The 13,692-nt window shown below is 37.1% G+C and overlaps 1 protein-coding gene across 2 annotated transcripts in view; it reads left to right on the top strand.

Moving 5' to 3' along the window:
* LOC135480566 (formin-binding protein 1-like) overlaps positions 1 to 12,961 on the top strand; it is a 56,086-nt gene extending 43,125 nt beyond the window's left edge. Inside the window, exons 10-14 of one of the 2 annotated variants that reach the window (XM_064760430.1) lie at positions 8,661 to 8,761; positions 9,120 to 9,252; positions 9,937 to 10,082; positions 11,211 to 11,350; positions 12,266 to 12,961. In XM_064760430.1, coding sequence (XP_064616500.1) covers positions 8,661 to 8,761; positions 9,120 to 9,252; positions 9,937 to 10,082; positions 11,211 to 11,350; positions 12,266 to 12,429 — 684 coding nt within the window. In that variant the 3' untranslated portion in view covers positions 12,430 to 12,961. Of the gene's footprint in view, positions 1 to 8,648; positions 8,762 to 9,119; positions 9,253 to 9,936; positions 10,083 to 11,210; positions 11,351 to 12,265 lie in introns of both variants that reach the window. The other variant, XM_064760429.1, reaches the window with a different exon arrangement.
* Positions 12,962 to 13,692: the final 731 nt, after the last annotated feature.

Here is a 13,692-nt window from a genome sequence, read left to right as displayed (position 1 = left end):
ATTCTTCAACCTTTTCAACCACTACTGCGACCAATATTTTGAAGCATTTTGAGAGAACTATTCGGTATAGAGAAATTATACTCATAGCTTGCATCTTTAATGACACAAACAGGTCATTTTTAGGAGCATATTCCTAATAATTGTATTCCTGCACTGCAAATTCAGCTGAAAAAAGTGGTTTACTGGTTGAGAAGGTTGAAGATTTACAGTAGTTATATACAATCGGTGAGGTTGAATTTTGTGTCAGACTGCAGCATGGTTACAGCCTTAAGTCGGAGGGTTTGTCAGGTACTTCCCAAGGTACAGTGGTTTCCATTCAGCCAGGAATCAATGCTATATTTGACCTAAAACTTCCTGCGTGACTAAGTTATTCATTTTGCGTAATAAGTTCTGTTGATCTTAGAGAGGTGTTTTGCAGTATGTTTGAAAGTGGGCTGATTCTACGAGAAAAGATAAATGCATTTTTTTGTATTATGATTTTAAATCAGGTTAGACATCAAGTTGCAGGAGTTGTATATTTCCTTTTATGGCAGTCAAGAGGAATTACAATATAAAAGTGTTTTGTGGATTTGTTTGTTTGTATTGAATTTTGCATGATCACTTCATACCTCCCCATTTTGTCTTTTTTTTTCTGTCACACAATTATGTCATTCATTGGGACATAAAGTGGATCAAAATGTATTTCTGGGCATCATAAGTGTTTTATTTTACCTACTGATGTTTAATGTTCTTACTTGTATTTTGTACAAAACATCTAAAATTTACTGTTATTCTGTACCTGCCTTATGAGATAGACAGTCTGTGTTTCATCTCGTTTTGAATCTCTTCTGTTTTCTTACTGACTGTAATTTTACCTTTAAGTTAACACCCGTGAAAAGTGTGATAGGCCTAATGGTAGGTATAATCCCTCAGGCTTCAGTTTCTCTGTGATTGGCCCAATCCCTAGACACCTGATTACCTCCCTTTGTTCATATCACACTCACCACAAGATTGCATTAATTTCAGAAAGAACCTCCTTCACATCTTAATCTGACAGAGATATTTCGTGAAGATTTCTGATCTTTCCATAGAAACTAGGGTGTAAAGTTTGATTTTCAGATTTTCAGGTTTTTAATCAACTTGTGTATTTTATCAGGAAGTGGGGAGGGGTGTGTGGATAGGAAACATTAGAGAAAGTATGTCTTGAGAAACTTGGACATTTTTAGATGTACATAACTTTTACAATAGACAGTGAAAGCCTTGTGGACAAATTTGAGACACGTCATGTACATATCCATGTACATGTAATTTACCTTCGGCATGAAATCAATCTGGGCCAAGAACTCAACATACTCTTGTACCTACATGATCAAGTTTAATAATCAGATTGTACAAGTCTGAACAGCAGCCATAAATAGGACAGGGGAGATAATCCTTGATGTTAAGACAGCACTGAAGCATTCCCAGAGGCTGGCTCTAGGTTGTTGTAGATTCGGCTGTCATAGCAGGCAGGTGTTGTATCAGAACATGATGATAATTATAATGGTCGTGAGATCTTGTAGTATCTGCAAGGATAAAGGGAGGTAATTATGGTGCTGGAGGTGGATTGTGCTAGATATGTTGTTGTTGTCTTGTTGTTGTTGTCAGGGGGTGGTATGTGTGCCTGTCCTGTAATTACCGTTTACACAGTATTTATCTGCCTTAGTACACCTACTTGGACTAAAATGGTCGCAGTTAGGTACATTTAGTATGTTATCTTCCTTTTTATGGCTCTTTCTGGTTTGCAAAATCATTCTAAAAGCGCTTGTAATCAGCAGTGGAGATTCTTGATCACTGTCAGAATCAACAACAAGCAAAACAAAACGGAGGAATTCTTCTGTACATCACAGTGCTATCCATTTTAGTTGCTTTTCTCAACCTGCCATGAGCCCTACTCAGGTGGTATAGAAGAGTTATGAGATAAAGGGAGATAACCATAGTTCTGCCCTGGTGAATTGTGGAAATAACCTGTAGTTTATATTTCTTCTCTATCATTCATCATGGAATCCTACATTCTATCATTTTTGGTAAGTAAATTTTTTGCAATATGGTTGATTTTGTTATTTGATGTTGTGAGCAGATTGGCTTCATTTTGTTTTGTTTTATAATTTTAATTCTGTTCTTTTTTCTTCTTGTTTATTTCATTAGTCTTAACTTTATTTTTATTTATTTTGCTCATATTAATAACATAGACATTCTTTATTGTGAGAAATCATGTGTCTCTGTACAGATTAAGTAAGCTATGACTAACAGATCCTATTTTTCTGTGGTATTCTGATAGACATTTACTCATTGTTTTAACTTTGAGAAAAAGGAGAAAACAAAAAGTGAAGTAAGGTCCCCTGAAGGACCTTGAAGTAAGCTGTACTTTGCAGTATGTGGACTCATTTTGTAAAGATTTTTTAACCAGGAAAAGTGCAGTTAAATGTTCACATTAAAAGAAGGGTTTTTTTTGTCTTATTTTAGTATAATGTGGTGGCTTTTTCGGTTTTTTCTTTTTTTTTTCAACCCAAACTGCATATTTGGTGAAATCATTTTTCATATACCGTAATTCATGGACCTTTTCGACCAACAGGTGTCAAGCCACATCTGTGTGCCAAACTGTGAAATTTGCCACTTTTACCTCGAATACATTATATGGGGAACAGTGTTGTCTGTTGGATGCCCATTACCAGCTTCATATTGCAACAGTTGTAAACATTGTGGTAATGCAAGGCTAAATCTATTCCTAATCACATTTTTTAGGAACTCAGTCACTGTGTAAGTCTTACAGAAAGCAGACAGCTTACAGAATTCAACATTGCCCAAATAGACAAACTTATTTTCATTGACCCGCCCCTTGGAAAAAAGTCTACCAGATTGTGAAATCTGCTGCCAAATGTAGACTAGTAGATGGAGGCTCAGAATTTTGCATACCGTCACCTGCCTTGTGAAGAGCCTGTGGATTTTAATTTGGACTTATAGGTTTGATTTTGTTTCTGAACCATTTCCGTTAAGCCATCATAAAGTCATGTGACAGTATAAGTGTATTACAAACATAGTCACAACACTTACATGTAATCTTTTTACCACGGGTAGAATTCAAACAATTACCAAACAACAGGTGATCTGATCGGATCTCTTCTGTAATTGACGGGTCTTACGAACAAAGATGGAACTTTAAAGGCTATACCCAGAGCTGGGTGAAGTTGCGATTTGCGTATCAGTACAACTCCACTGTTTATATTTGAATACACTGTCAGTTTTAGATTAACCCTTCCTCCCCAAAAATGTCCACACAAAGAAAGATTTTTTAGATCATGAAAGCCTGCATTGGTAAGGTGTGAAGACGTACATATGTATTGATGCAAACAAAGTGGGTGAAAATAGATTTGTTTATGAGAAGAAACCTGCTGAGTGTAATGTCTGTATGTAAAGGCCCAGCAGAGCAGGGGCTCATTTGTAACAATGTTGTGTTCATCATACTGGAAGAAAAAAAAAATCAGTCCTTGAGTTGGACTGATTATAGTGGATCGATCGGATTACACGCATCAGACAACTAATGTCACATCGCGTTGAATCGGCTGAGAACAACCAAGAAATTTAGTGCCTCACTAACATGTTCGCCATACCTACACGCGTGTTGTTGATTTGCTGCACAAACTCATACAGATGAGCTTGTATAATAAAGTAAGTTGTATAATAGGCTATTGAACAGTTTGGCATACGTCATTACCCGTAGTGGACAGTACACAAAAGACAGTGTGGCTCGGGGCCTACATTTTTGGCTTGCGTATTTACTCAGAGCCTACACTGCCCCTTCACTGGGGAGTGTATCCATGCATATTGTTAACCAATTGACACCTGCCGACTTTCTATATTGTCCATAGTCATATGGTGAGAACCATCAACCACAAGTTGTACGCTAGTCAACTTCTCTGATCAGATTCCCCTTCAGCCCCTGACCCTGTTTTGTCAACTTTCCTGCGAGCAATTCGACCACTAGTGCTGCTCAGTTGATCGATAGGTCAACGAATTACGGTAGTGTTATATTACCCAAACCTACAAAACAACTGCATGTAATCTGCTATTATTAGAGATATTACAGCGAAAAGAAAAAGTGAAAAGGAAATGTTGATGAAAATTCATGAAACTATCAGTATATAGAAATAAGGCCGAGGAAACTATCCTTACAATCTGAACATTTTTCTGGGTGAAAAAAATGAGTACACATATTTTTAGATACAGTTTTCAAAGATCTTACAGATGGTGCTTTCTATTTTTGTTTCCTCCTTAATGTTTTCTTTGGGTAAGAGGCAAACCCTTCTGAAAGGCATGATAGAGGGCAAATAGTTTGAATTATCCCCTTTCTTACAGAAGTGTAGTCTTGTAATGAAAGCAGTTTTAATGTCTAATCTTTTGTGGAAGAAGTCAGTTTTTGAATTAACTTTTGTTTGTTTGTATTTTTAATAACATGCTTGTTAACAGATTTGTGTATGGTTTAAAACTTTTACTCAGTTTCTCTTCCAGTGACAAATGTACATGTGCATGTATGTGGATTAGGAAACATGGAATAAACATACATGTAGTACATACACTCCTTGTACATGAAAGTTGATGTAAAACCATGCTATTCAAAAGTACCAATTTTAAGAAGGCTTGAAAAATTCTAAAATATCAGTCTACACTGTATGTGTTTTGCATACAATTATGCCCACACATGTATTGATGTTTTCAAATTTTAGTTAAGTTAAATCTCAAGCTTAAAGTTGTTGTTTTGAATCAGCATTTGTACTTTAGAACACCTGTCTTACGTATGAATTTGTTTGGTAACAAGCTCAGCGTAACAGACATGAATGACCTGAGAGAAAAGAATAAAAGCAATTGTCTGCCTTTTGGTTTATTTGCCATGTTTACCATTGAAAGATCCTGCAGTTGTGCATTCTGCATGAATACATTGTAAATGAAGCTTCCAGTGTATGCAAATGAGTAACCGTCTTAACCAGTGGGAACCTCGCTCATGGCAGTGTTGCATTTATTTTGTTTGCTAGCAACAGAGAAGTCACTCGCTGCCCGGTCCCGACCGCGCCTCGGTAACTCTAACCACTAACTTCCGCATGGACTAGTCTGGTCCCCTGACACCTTTTTTTCAGTTGTCTCCCCTTATGCCTTGACTTCCTCCACATTAGAACGTTGTATGGTCGACGATAACGTGGAATTCCTTAGGCCTGTAATGCCAAGTACATCAGAAATGGAAGTTTTCTCATGAATTTATGATTTGTTATAAAAATTACACACAATTGGTTTTGAATATGGAATATATGCAGATAATTTCATTTGAGTCCAGGATTACTGTGTTTTTGAAGTTATTACACCTCATTTTGAAAAATATGTATTCAGATTTTCTTCCATTCGCTTTTTCCTTGGATTTTTTTTAGACAGTTTTGAAATATTATTTTTAAATTGATTCATTTTACCTTCAGTGGTGTTTACCTGTCCTTGCAGTTTGTTATTTATTGAGCAGGCCAAAAATTCTGATGCCCATGTCATTACAGGCACAGACTTTTACTGTCTTTAATAGACGTGTTAGAAAATTGGGGACATTTATTTCCGATATGTCTGAATTTAAACCTAGACTAGAAATTTCAGAAAACCTGACAAAGTTTCATGCTGAAATTCTTATTAAAAAGTAGCCTGTTTTTGTAAGAGTATGCATTTATGTCAGTTGTTTGAATGTTTCACGTGAAGTTTTCCAGCATATTTAATGCAGATGTAATGCAGTAAAGTTGTAGACAACAATGGCTGTATGCTGGTCTAACAATCTCACTATTTCAGCAGTAATACTTTAGGGCAAATCTCAGTCAATATTTTTGTTTTACAGGTATTGTGAATCTTTTTTAATGTAGGATGAGGGAATAAAAACAGAATACCTATCCAATTTGTGGGAATTGGTGACAGTCTCAGCTATTGTTTCTGTTATAGACATATTTATGTGACCAAAAAGTCTTGAAAAACAGGAAAATCTTGAAAGAAAAAGCAACATTTAGATCAGGCAAAATATAAAAGTGGACTTTTAATTTTATTTCTATTCCATTTTTAGATTTTTCAATGTGGGCTCGCACCTATGAAACGCAAAATAAAGTTGTTGTCGCCAAGGTCATGTTGATGGATAGTTTGACGACATTCAAGTTGTAGAAATTGTCAAAATGTAGGAGAAATAGTTCTGATGTGAATTCATGCACAGGTTGAAATAAATGTCCCCATGTAAGAATGACTGGTAGATTTTTTTTCTCCAAACATATTGAATGATTGGTGTTACATTACACGTGATACGTATTTATGGTTTCCATCAGCAGTCTCTGCCAGTTCTTCCCTGATTTGTTTGTAATTTACAATCCTCTCATGTATGTAAAATGAAAGAAAGAATAATTGTAAAAAAAAAAGTCTGGTATGATCATATTGCTTGCTCTGCTTACTGTAAATCTTGAACCTTTTCAACCACTAAAGGACTTTTTATCAGTAGAATTTATGCTCGCAGTCATTACGAAAATGACGCTGATAATGATAAGTTTGTGGCATTAAAGATGGAAGCATCATAAAACTGTGCCAAGTATTTACCTCGTTCTCAGGACGTTTCAAAATATTGGTTGCAGAGGCAGCTGAAAAGGTTGAAGAATTAGGGTACGTCTATGTTATGAAAATTTAGGACAGTCTCGGACAACTTGAAGAGAAAACTACATTAATGTTTCTTCAAATGCATTCAAGTGAAAACTGGCCAAAGCCATTGAGAAATAGTGCTATAGACTATATTCAGAAAATCGCCTGACTAGTAGTCCAGACAGATTTGTATATTAGCATGTAAACCGTATCTTTATGGCATGAGCGTTTTATACAAGATGTTTTTTATAGGCACCTGGAAACTCCCAAATATTGCAGAACTGGCAAACATTGCTGTCTGGAAGTTTAGGATTTATACCTTCAGCACCCATTTAACCTTTTCTTTTATCATCATAGATGAATGTGGTGGTCCTCCCCTTTTTTTTTTTCCTCTTTTAATCTGGACTAGATTGACTTATACATGTAGCGATACTGAAACCATTGTATTCAAAGCATGAAGCTCACTGACTTTATTTTTCAGATTACATTTATAATCTTATTTTGCTCTGTCATTATTAAGCGTGTCATTTTCATTTATGTGGAGAATGTGACAGTTAAGTATGTCTTTGATATGTCTACAGCAGTTATGGGCCATGTTATTGGAACGCCAGAATTACTTTGATTTTTTTTCTTCAGAATTATGAATTATTCATCATAAATTTTTTAAAAATATTTTATTTGTTGATGTTTTGTTTGCCATTATTCTGTGTTGTATATATGCATGTTTATTGTAGTTAACATTGAGTATGCCTTTATAGTCCTTATATCCACATGGTGTGAGGTGAAACTATATATGTACAGTACAAGTGCACTGCATTATATACATGGTGTCTTTTGTGTCCACATTTTATTTTACAGAACATATTCTAAAGCGTAAATAAAAGTTTGTCAGGTCACCCGTCAGTTGCTCTCCTGTTTGGTTTCCTCTTTACTCTGACTGGTTTCCTCTTTACCCTGTTTGGTTTCCTCTTGACTACAGCTAGTTTTCTCTCTACCCTGACTGGTTTCCTCTTTACCCTGACTGGTTTCCTCCACCAGCAAACCTGACCAGTCTCCTACCTGTTGGGGTGAAGTGTGTTTCAGTGTTGAATGAAGTACCAGTGAAATAAATAAATACTTATTTCAGTGAAGTGGTTTTTGCTGACTTAGGTACAGAATAGTCCTGAGCATGAAAAAGATTAATACTCAATAACTGTTATTAAGTGAATGTCCATGAGCTGGTGAAATTCTTTCTGCATAAATTTTTGATATGTGAGGTTTCATTTTTTTGTACATATGATATTTGTTGTTCATGCTGATGGGTGTCATCCAGAGTGTACTTTTACATATATTATAAAATGTGATAGAAACATGCATACGATGAAAAACTCACAGACCAATGAAAATAGTTCCTGTGTGGAAAGGGTACCATTTCAAGGTCATGTTTGTTGTTGAAAGAGACAAAAGAATGTGAAACGAGTACATTATACCAGTTGTTACATGTGCCAGATTGTGACAGAATAAGGCTTTATTTCATTGTGATGAATTGCCATTAATATTTTTGTCTAAAAGGAAAAAATTCTCAGTTGATGTGATTGAAGGAACTGCACTTAACTTTAACTAAACTTTTTGTCTTGTTCTGTTAACTAATCGTAACACAAAGCAAGTCTTCTGTGTGCATGTGCCTAAATTTATGTATTTATATGATTGGTGTTTTACGCCGTTCTCAAGAATATTTCACTTATACGATAGCGGCTAGTGTTATGGTGGGTAGGAAACCAGGCAGACCATGGAGGAAACCCACGAACATACGCAGGTTACTGATAGACCTTCCCCCATATGGCCAGAGAGGAAACTGGAATAGCTAGAAAGATTTTGCAATCATTTATAACCAAAAGACCAATATTCAATATCCAGTTTTCCCATGAAATAGTAATAATGTCGGTGTTTTTTTTTCTGTTTGTTTTTTGTTTTCCTTGCACATGGATGTAATTTTTCTGTTTTTTGCTCTACAGGTGGATGAACAGAAGGAAGATTTCAGCGACTTACCTCCCAACCAGCGGAAGAAACGGTTATTAGGAAAGATAGAGAGTATAAACAGAGATATTACACGGGAAACTGCAGAAAGGTAACACATCTTGTCAGCTCTTCTGTAGCGAAGATAGAAATGATAGAGAGTATAAATAGTGATATGACACCACAGAAAGGAAACACAACTTGTCAGGCCTTAAACAATGGAGGTAGAAATTATAGAAAGTATGAACAGAAATATTACATGTGAAACTGCAGAAATGTCAGGTAGCACATCTTGTAAGCTAAGAGAAATATACCTTATCTCAGTATCTGGAGGTAGAAATGATAGATTATATATCTCTCAGTACAAGTTGTGACATACCCATCTTGCTACAGCTCGTGACATATTCACCCCTTGGGAGAAGTTGTGACATCGATATCATGGTACAGGAGGTGATATTTTCTGGTTACAGGGAAGGATTGCTGAAGATGAAGCAGGTGTACAATGATAATAATGCTCTGGGTGATCCAGCCAGCTTGGACAAGAAGATTGAGGAAAATGCAGTAAAGTTGGACAGTTTACAACAAGAAATGAGGAAGTTTGAGGTGAGTGTCTCCAGCGACCTATCATTTGGAAAGTGCATGTAGAGAGCATGTCATGGCCTAATGGCAAACTGCTGGGGCCAAAGCGATCATAGACTAAGTAGATTGTAACTACTGTCTTAAAAAAGGCATGCAGCCATTGTAGTTACATTCGCCTTTGTCTACAATTACTTTTTGCAAGAGGCCCCTGACCAATAAATTACAAGGTCCCATGAGGTGAAGGTTCCTTCCTGTCAGAGGGGTAGCTTGTCATCATGGGCCGTGACCAAATAAATAAATAAGAAAATACTGACATTGCATCCTCATTATAATGGTGTCAATGTGCCAGTCACATGTATCTTGTGTCATTCTGTGCAGGGAGCATGATAAACACGGAGCTTAGTGCGTAACAGGGACTTATTCTAAGGTAGCACCAACGAGAAGTGGAGCAGGTTCAATACCGACCTATGACAGGGAATTTGTAGATTAGCCCTCATTTCATTGTTAATGTTTGTAGTAGGCTTTGGTGAGAGTATGTGGTTACTCAAAGACTTGTCTTTAACAAGTATGGTGTGCATAGCTGTATTGTTACACACGAGGAAGTTGTTCAGTAATTGCCCAAATGGTGGTGATTTTTCTTGCCTGACCACCACGGTAGAAGTAAAAAAAGATGAGAAACAAGATAACCTGTAATTGCTGTGTTGTCAGGCATACCTGGCAGATGCGGAAGGACGTGGGGACGCTCAGAAGAGGCACAGTTTTTCGGACGACTCGATGTCACACAGCACGTCGGACGGCAGCGTGAAAGGCCGCTCTTCAGCACCTGGAACACCCAACACACAGTCTCACTACGAGTAAGTCCGTGCCAAAGCACAAGGGGTGGAGGCTCAATTCCAACCCCACCAGACGAGACAAGGAAGTTTTAGATTCTCCCACCTTCTTACTTTTGATAGGAAACATGGTGACAGTAAGCAGTAAATGACACCAGAAGGGACACGTTTGCGTAGTTGAAGGATCATTCATGTTTAACCAATATGGCATGAAAGTTACTTGTTCAAAGCTTGGTTGTTTATCCCACGCACTTTGGTTGCCTCAAACCAACCAACAATCAATCTGCCCAGCAAATTGAATGAGGTTCAGTGTCAACCTTTTTGTATAATGCTGTAAACAAGTATTTTGGATTACAGTATGTGTGACATTATATATTTTGTAATAACCCCCGAAAAATTCGTATATTTTATGTTTATTTCTTTCATATTATGCTCACAAATTCATTGTAATCAAGTGTGTTATTTCTAAAGTAAGTATTATGGATCATGTTGCGTTGTTTATTCTCAGGCAAAAATGTGTTAGCTGACAAATTTTCAATAACTGCATCATCCCGCAAAAGTTGATGTCATCTTGCATTCAGGCCCCTTGTTAAGTGTTAAGACCTGTTAAAAGATGGAATCTCAAAGTGTTTGGCCTTCTGACAATGCTAGTTATAGACCTGGGGCAAAGCTATTGTAACAACCATGGCAACATATGTCTTTAACTTATGTTACCATGGTAATTACCACCAGCGTAGACTACGATAACTTTGTGCTAGCGACCTCAGCTTATTTGATTTATTTATTTATTTGATTGGTGTTTTATGCCGTACTCCAGAATATTTCACTTATGGGACAGCAGCCAGCATTATGGTGGGAGGAATCAGGGCAGGGCCCGGGGAAAACCCACGACTATCCGCAGATTGCTGGCAGAGCTTCCCGCATACGGCCACAGAGGAAGCCAGCACGAGCTGGACTTGAACTCACAGTGACCGCATTGGTGAGAGACTCCTAGGTCATTACGCTGCTCCAGAGCGCTAGCCAACTGAGCCACGGAGGTTCCCCTCAGCCTTTTTGAGCTATAAACTTGGAGTCTTCCCCATCCCTGCTTCATCTGAACCATGTTTTCTGCTGCAGTGATTTACCACATGGCTCTGATGTTTCTTCATACAGACACATAAAGGAAGGCGGAGACGCTGTGGACAAAGGCTCCTCCCACCCAGAGATACAGTATGTCGACCATGACTCGTTTGAAGAAGTTGATGACCAGTTCCCTGTCATTGGCACAGCGCGGGCTTTGTATTCATTTGAACGTAAGCCTAAACCCATATATTTGATTGTCTGCCCCTGACATACTTACTTACGTTGTTTTAATAAATTCAGTCTCATCAGATGACTTTTGACCTACTCTGTCGGGTAGGAGCTTTATGTTTGGCTCATAAGCAAAATGTGCTTACTGGACAGAGGCCGGTTTCATGAAGCATACTTAGTGCTAAGTCGCCCTTAGCTAACTGAACCTTATATCTCTTTAACATATGTTGTCATGGTATCTAAGGGCAAACTTAGCTAAGTGAGCTTCATGAAACCGCCCCACTTGTGTATACTGGTTAAGTGTGTGTCCAGTTTGTGATTACTGTAAACAACCAAAAAATTCTGTTGATATAAGTCATTTTTTGGGGTTTGTTTGAAAGTTAGAAAAAGTGGGAAAATGTAAGTTTTAAGACTAAAAGTTTTAATTATTTATCTCTCTATATATTTTTGGTGAAATTGGTGAAAGTTTAGACCATTTTGAGATGCTTTGTGCAGCTTCATATTGATTGTTAGCGTAATAAAACATAAAGCAAATTAGATGATTAGATGGATGCTGATATACATGATATATTAAAAAAACATGTCGTAAATTTATTTTTGTCTGAGTGTTGCTGCTCTTCGGGTATAAATGAGTTTTATGCCACACCAGTTTAAATTGTTTTATGAGTGGAATAATTCTTTTTCATTATCGAAGAAGGGTCTAAAACTAGAAGTAAGATTTGAAAAGCATCTAATTTGTGGAAAATATGGACCATGCCCCCCAATTTTTCCTGTTGATAACATGTTTATGTGATCAGAAAGTCTTAAAAAAACAGGAAATTCATGAACTCTCAAGACTGGATGAAATATAAAGATGGATTTTGATGTCACCTTAGGAATAAATATTAATTAACGATGACGTTGTTTTTCATCTGTAGCTACGACAGACTCCTCGGTCCACATAGATGAGTTTGAAGATGTCCTTGTGATAGAAACAGACCAGGGTGATGGCTGGACACGTGTTCGGAAAGCAAATGATGATGAGGGATTCGTACCTACGTCTTACATAGAAATACATCTGTACGATCAAGATCAGGTGTGAGAGAAACACTCAGCATTCTGATACCCACCCCATCGCACCCTCGCTTCAGCACAAGACTGCTGTCAGTATATCAGGACGTCTCTACAGATGTGCAAGAGCGAATGCGAGGCTCCACAGGGCAGGGTATGATAAGGGCCAGTCTTGAGGATGATCTTCGGTGTGCCTATTCCCTAGGGCTCTGTGTTTTACGAGACAATGCTATGTCTATTCAACATAAGGAAAAGTGACACTTGGAAATTGTCTCTTTCCTTAAAAATTTTTAATCCGTTCTGAGTGTGAAATATTTGAATTTGTGTGAGAGAGATTTCAGTGCCACTGAATGTGGTTACTCCCCAAATACTGTAGTTAACAGTGAGTAGTGTCGTCTGTCTGCTTCTGAGTACATGTATTGCCATCATTTATACTGCAAAATTTCCCCCGTGTACATGTACATTTTTTCCACGATGATAATTTATTTTAAATCGTATGATTACTGAAGACATTGCTGACGGAATGTATCCTGTTTTGTATTGGTTTGGGAGAAAGTTGATGATTTCCTCACAAATTTGAATTTAATTGAAAAACTCTTACTTGTTGATTTCTGAACTGTTTTTTTTTTTTTGGTTCAGTTTTATTTTTATTATTTTTGTTATTTTTTTTTTTTTTGGCTGTTTAAATACAATATGCTAAAACCTCCCTCAACCATACAGTTACAGTGTCTGGTTGGGGAATACTTCGGTTCTATGAAAGTTAAGTAATTAAGTCAAAACATATGTCAGAAATTCCAAAAGATTATATTTAACCCTTCCTGTCCTGTTCATTTTCTTTTGTGACTGTTTCAGATTGTTTTGTTTAATTTCTCTTCATGCACCTTTGAAATGGTTTTGCCAGCGTTTCACATTTACATGGGTTCTAGGAAGGACGATAACAATATAAGACAACATTTTATATAGTGTTTGAATAACCTGAATCAGATTCACATTGTCAACAAAGACATATGCTACTATTGAAATTTTATTTCTGTCCACACTATTCTAAAAAGGTGGTGCTTTATATTCGCAATTGGGAAGGGAGACCACCTGTCAAATTTGAGATATAAAACATTTCACATCCAGATACGGATCATAGGAACACATGTAAGTATGTGTTCAGCAGCAGTTATAGGCATGCCTGATAGCTTGACTTTCAGACACTTGCACAGAGCGTGTTTAGTAGTGGAGAGGTGAAAACTCATCTGTGTTTAAGGTGAGAATGTTTTTTCTACTGAAGTGCCATTGTCACACA

This window comes from Liolophura sinensis, chromosome 13, assembly GCF_032854445.1.
Source record: "Liolophura sinensis isolate JHLJ2023 chromosome 13, CUHK_Ljap_v2, whole genome shotgun sequence".
Taxonomy (NCBI): Eukaryota; Metazoa; Mollusca; class Polyplacophora; order Chitonida; family Chitonidae; genus Liolophura; species Liolophura sinensis.
Note: the sequence above shows the minus strand (reverse complement) of the source record. Positions and strands in the feature narration are given on the sequence as shown.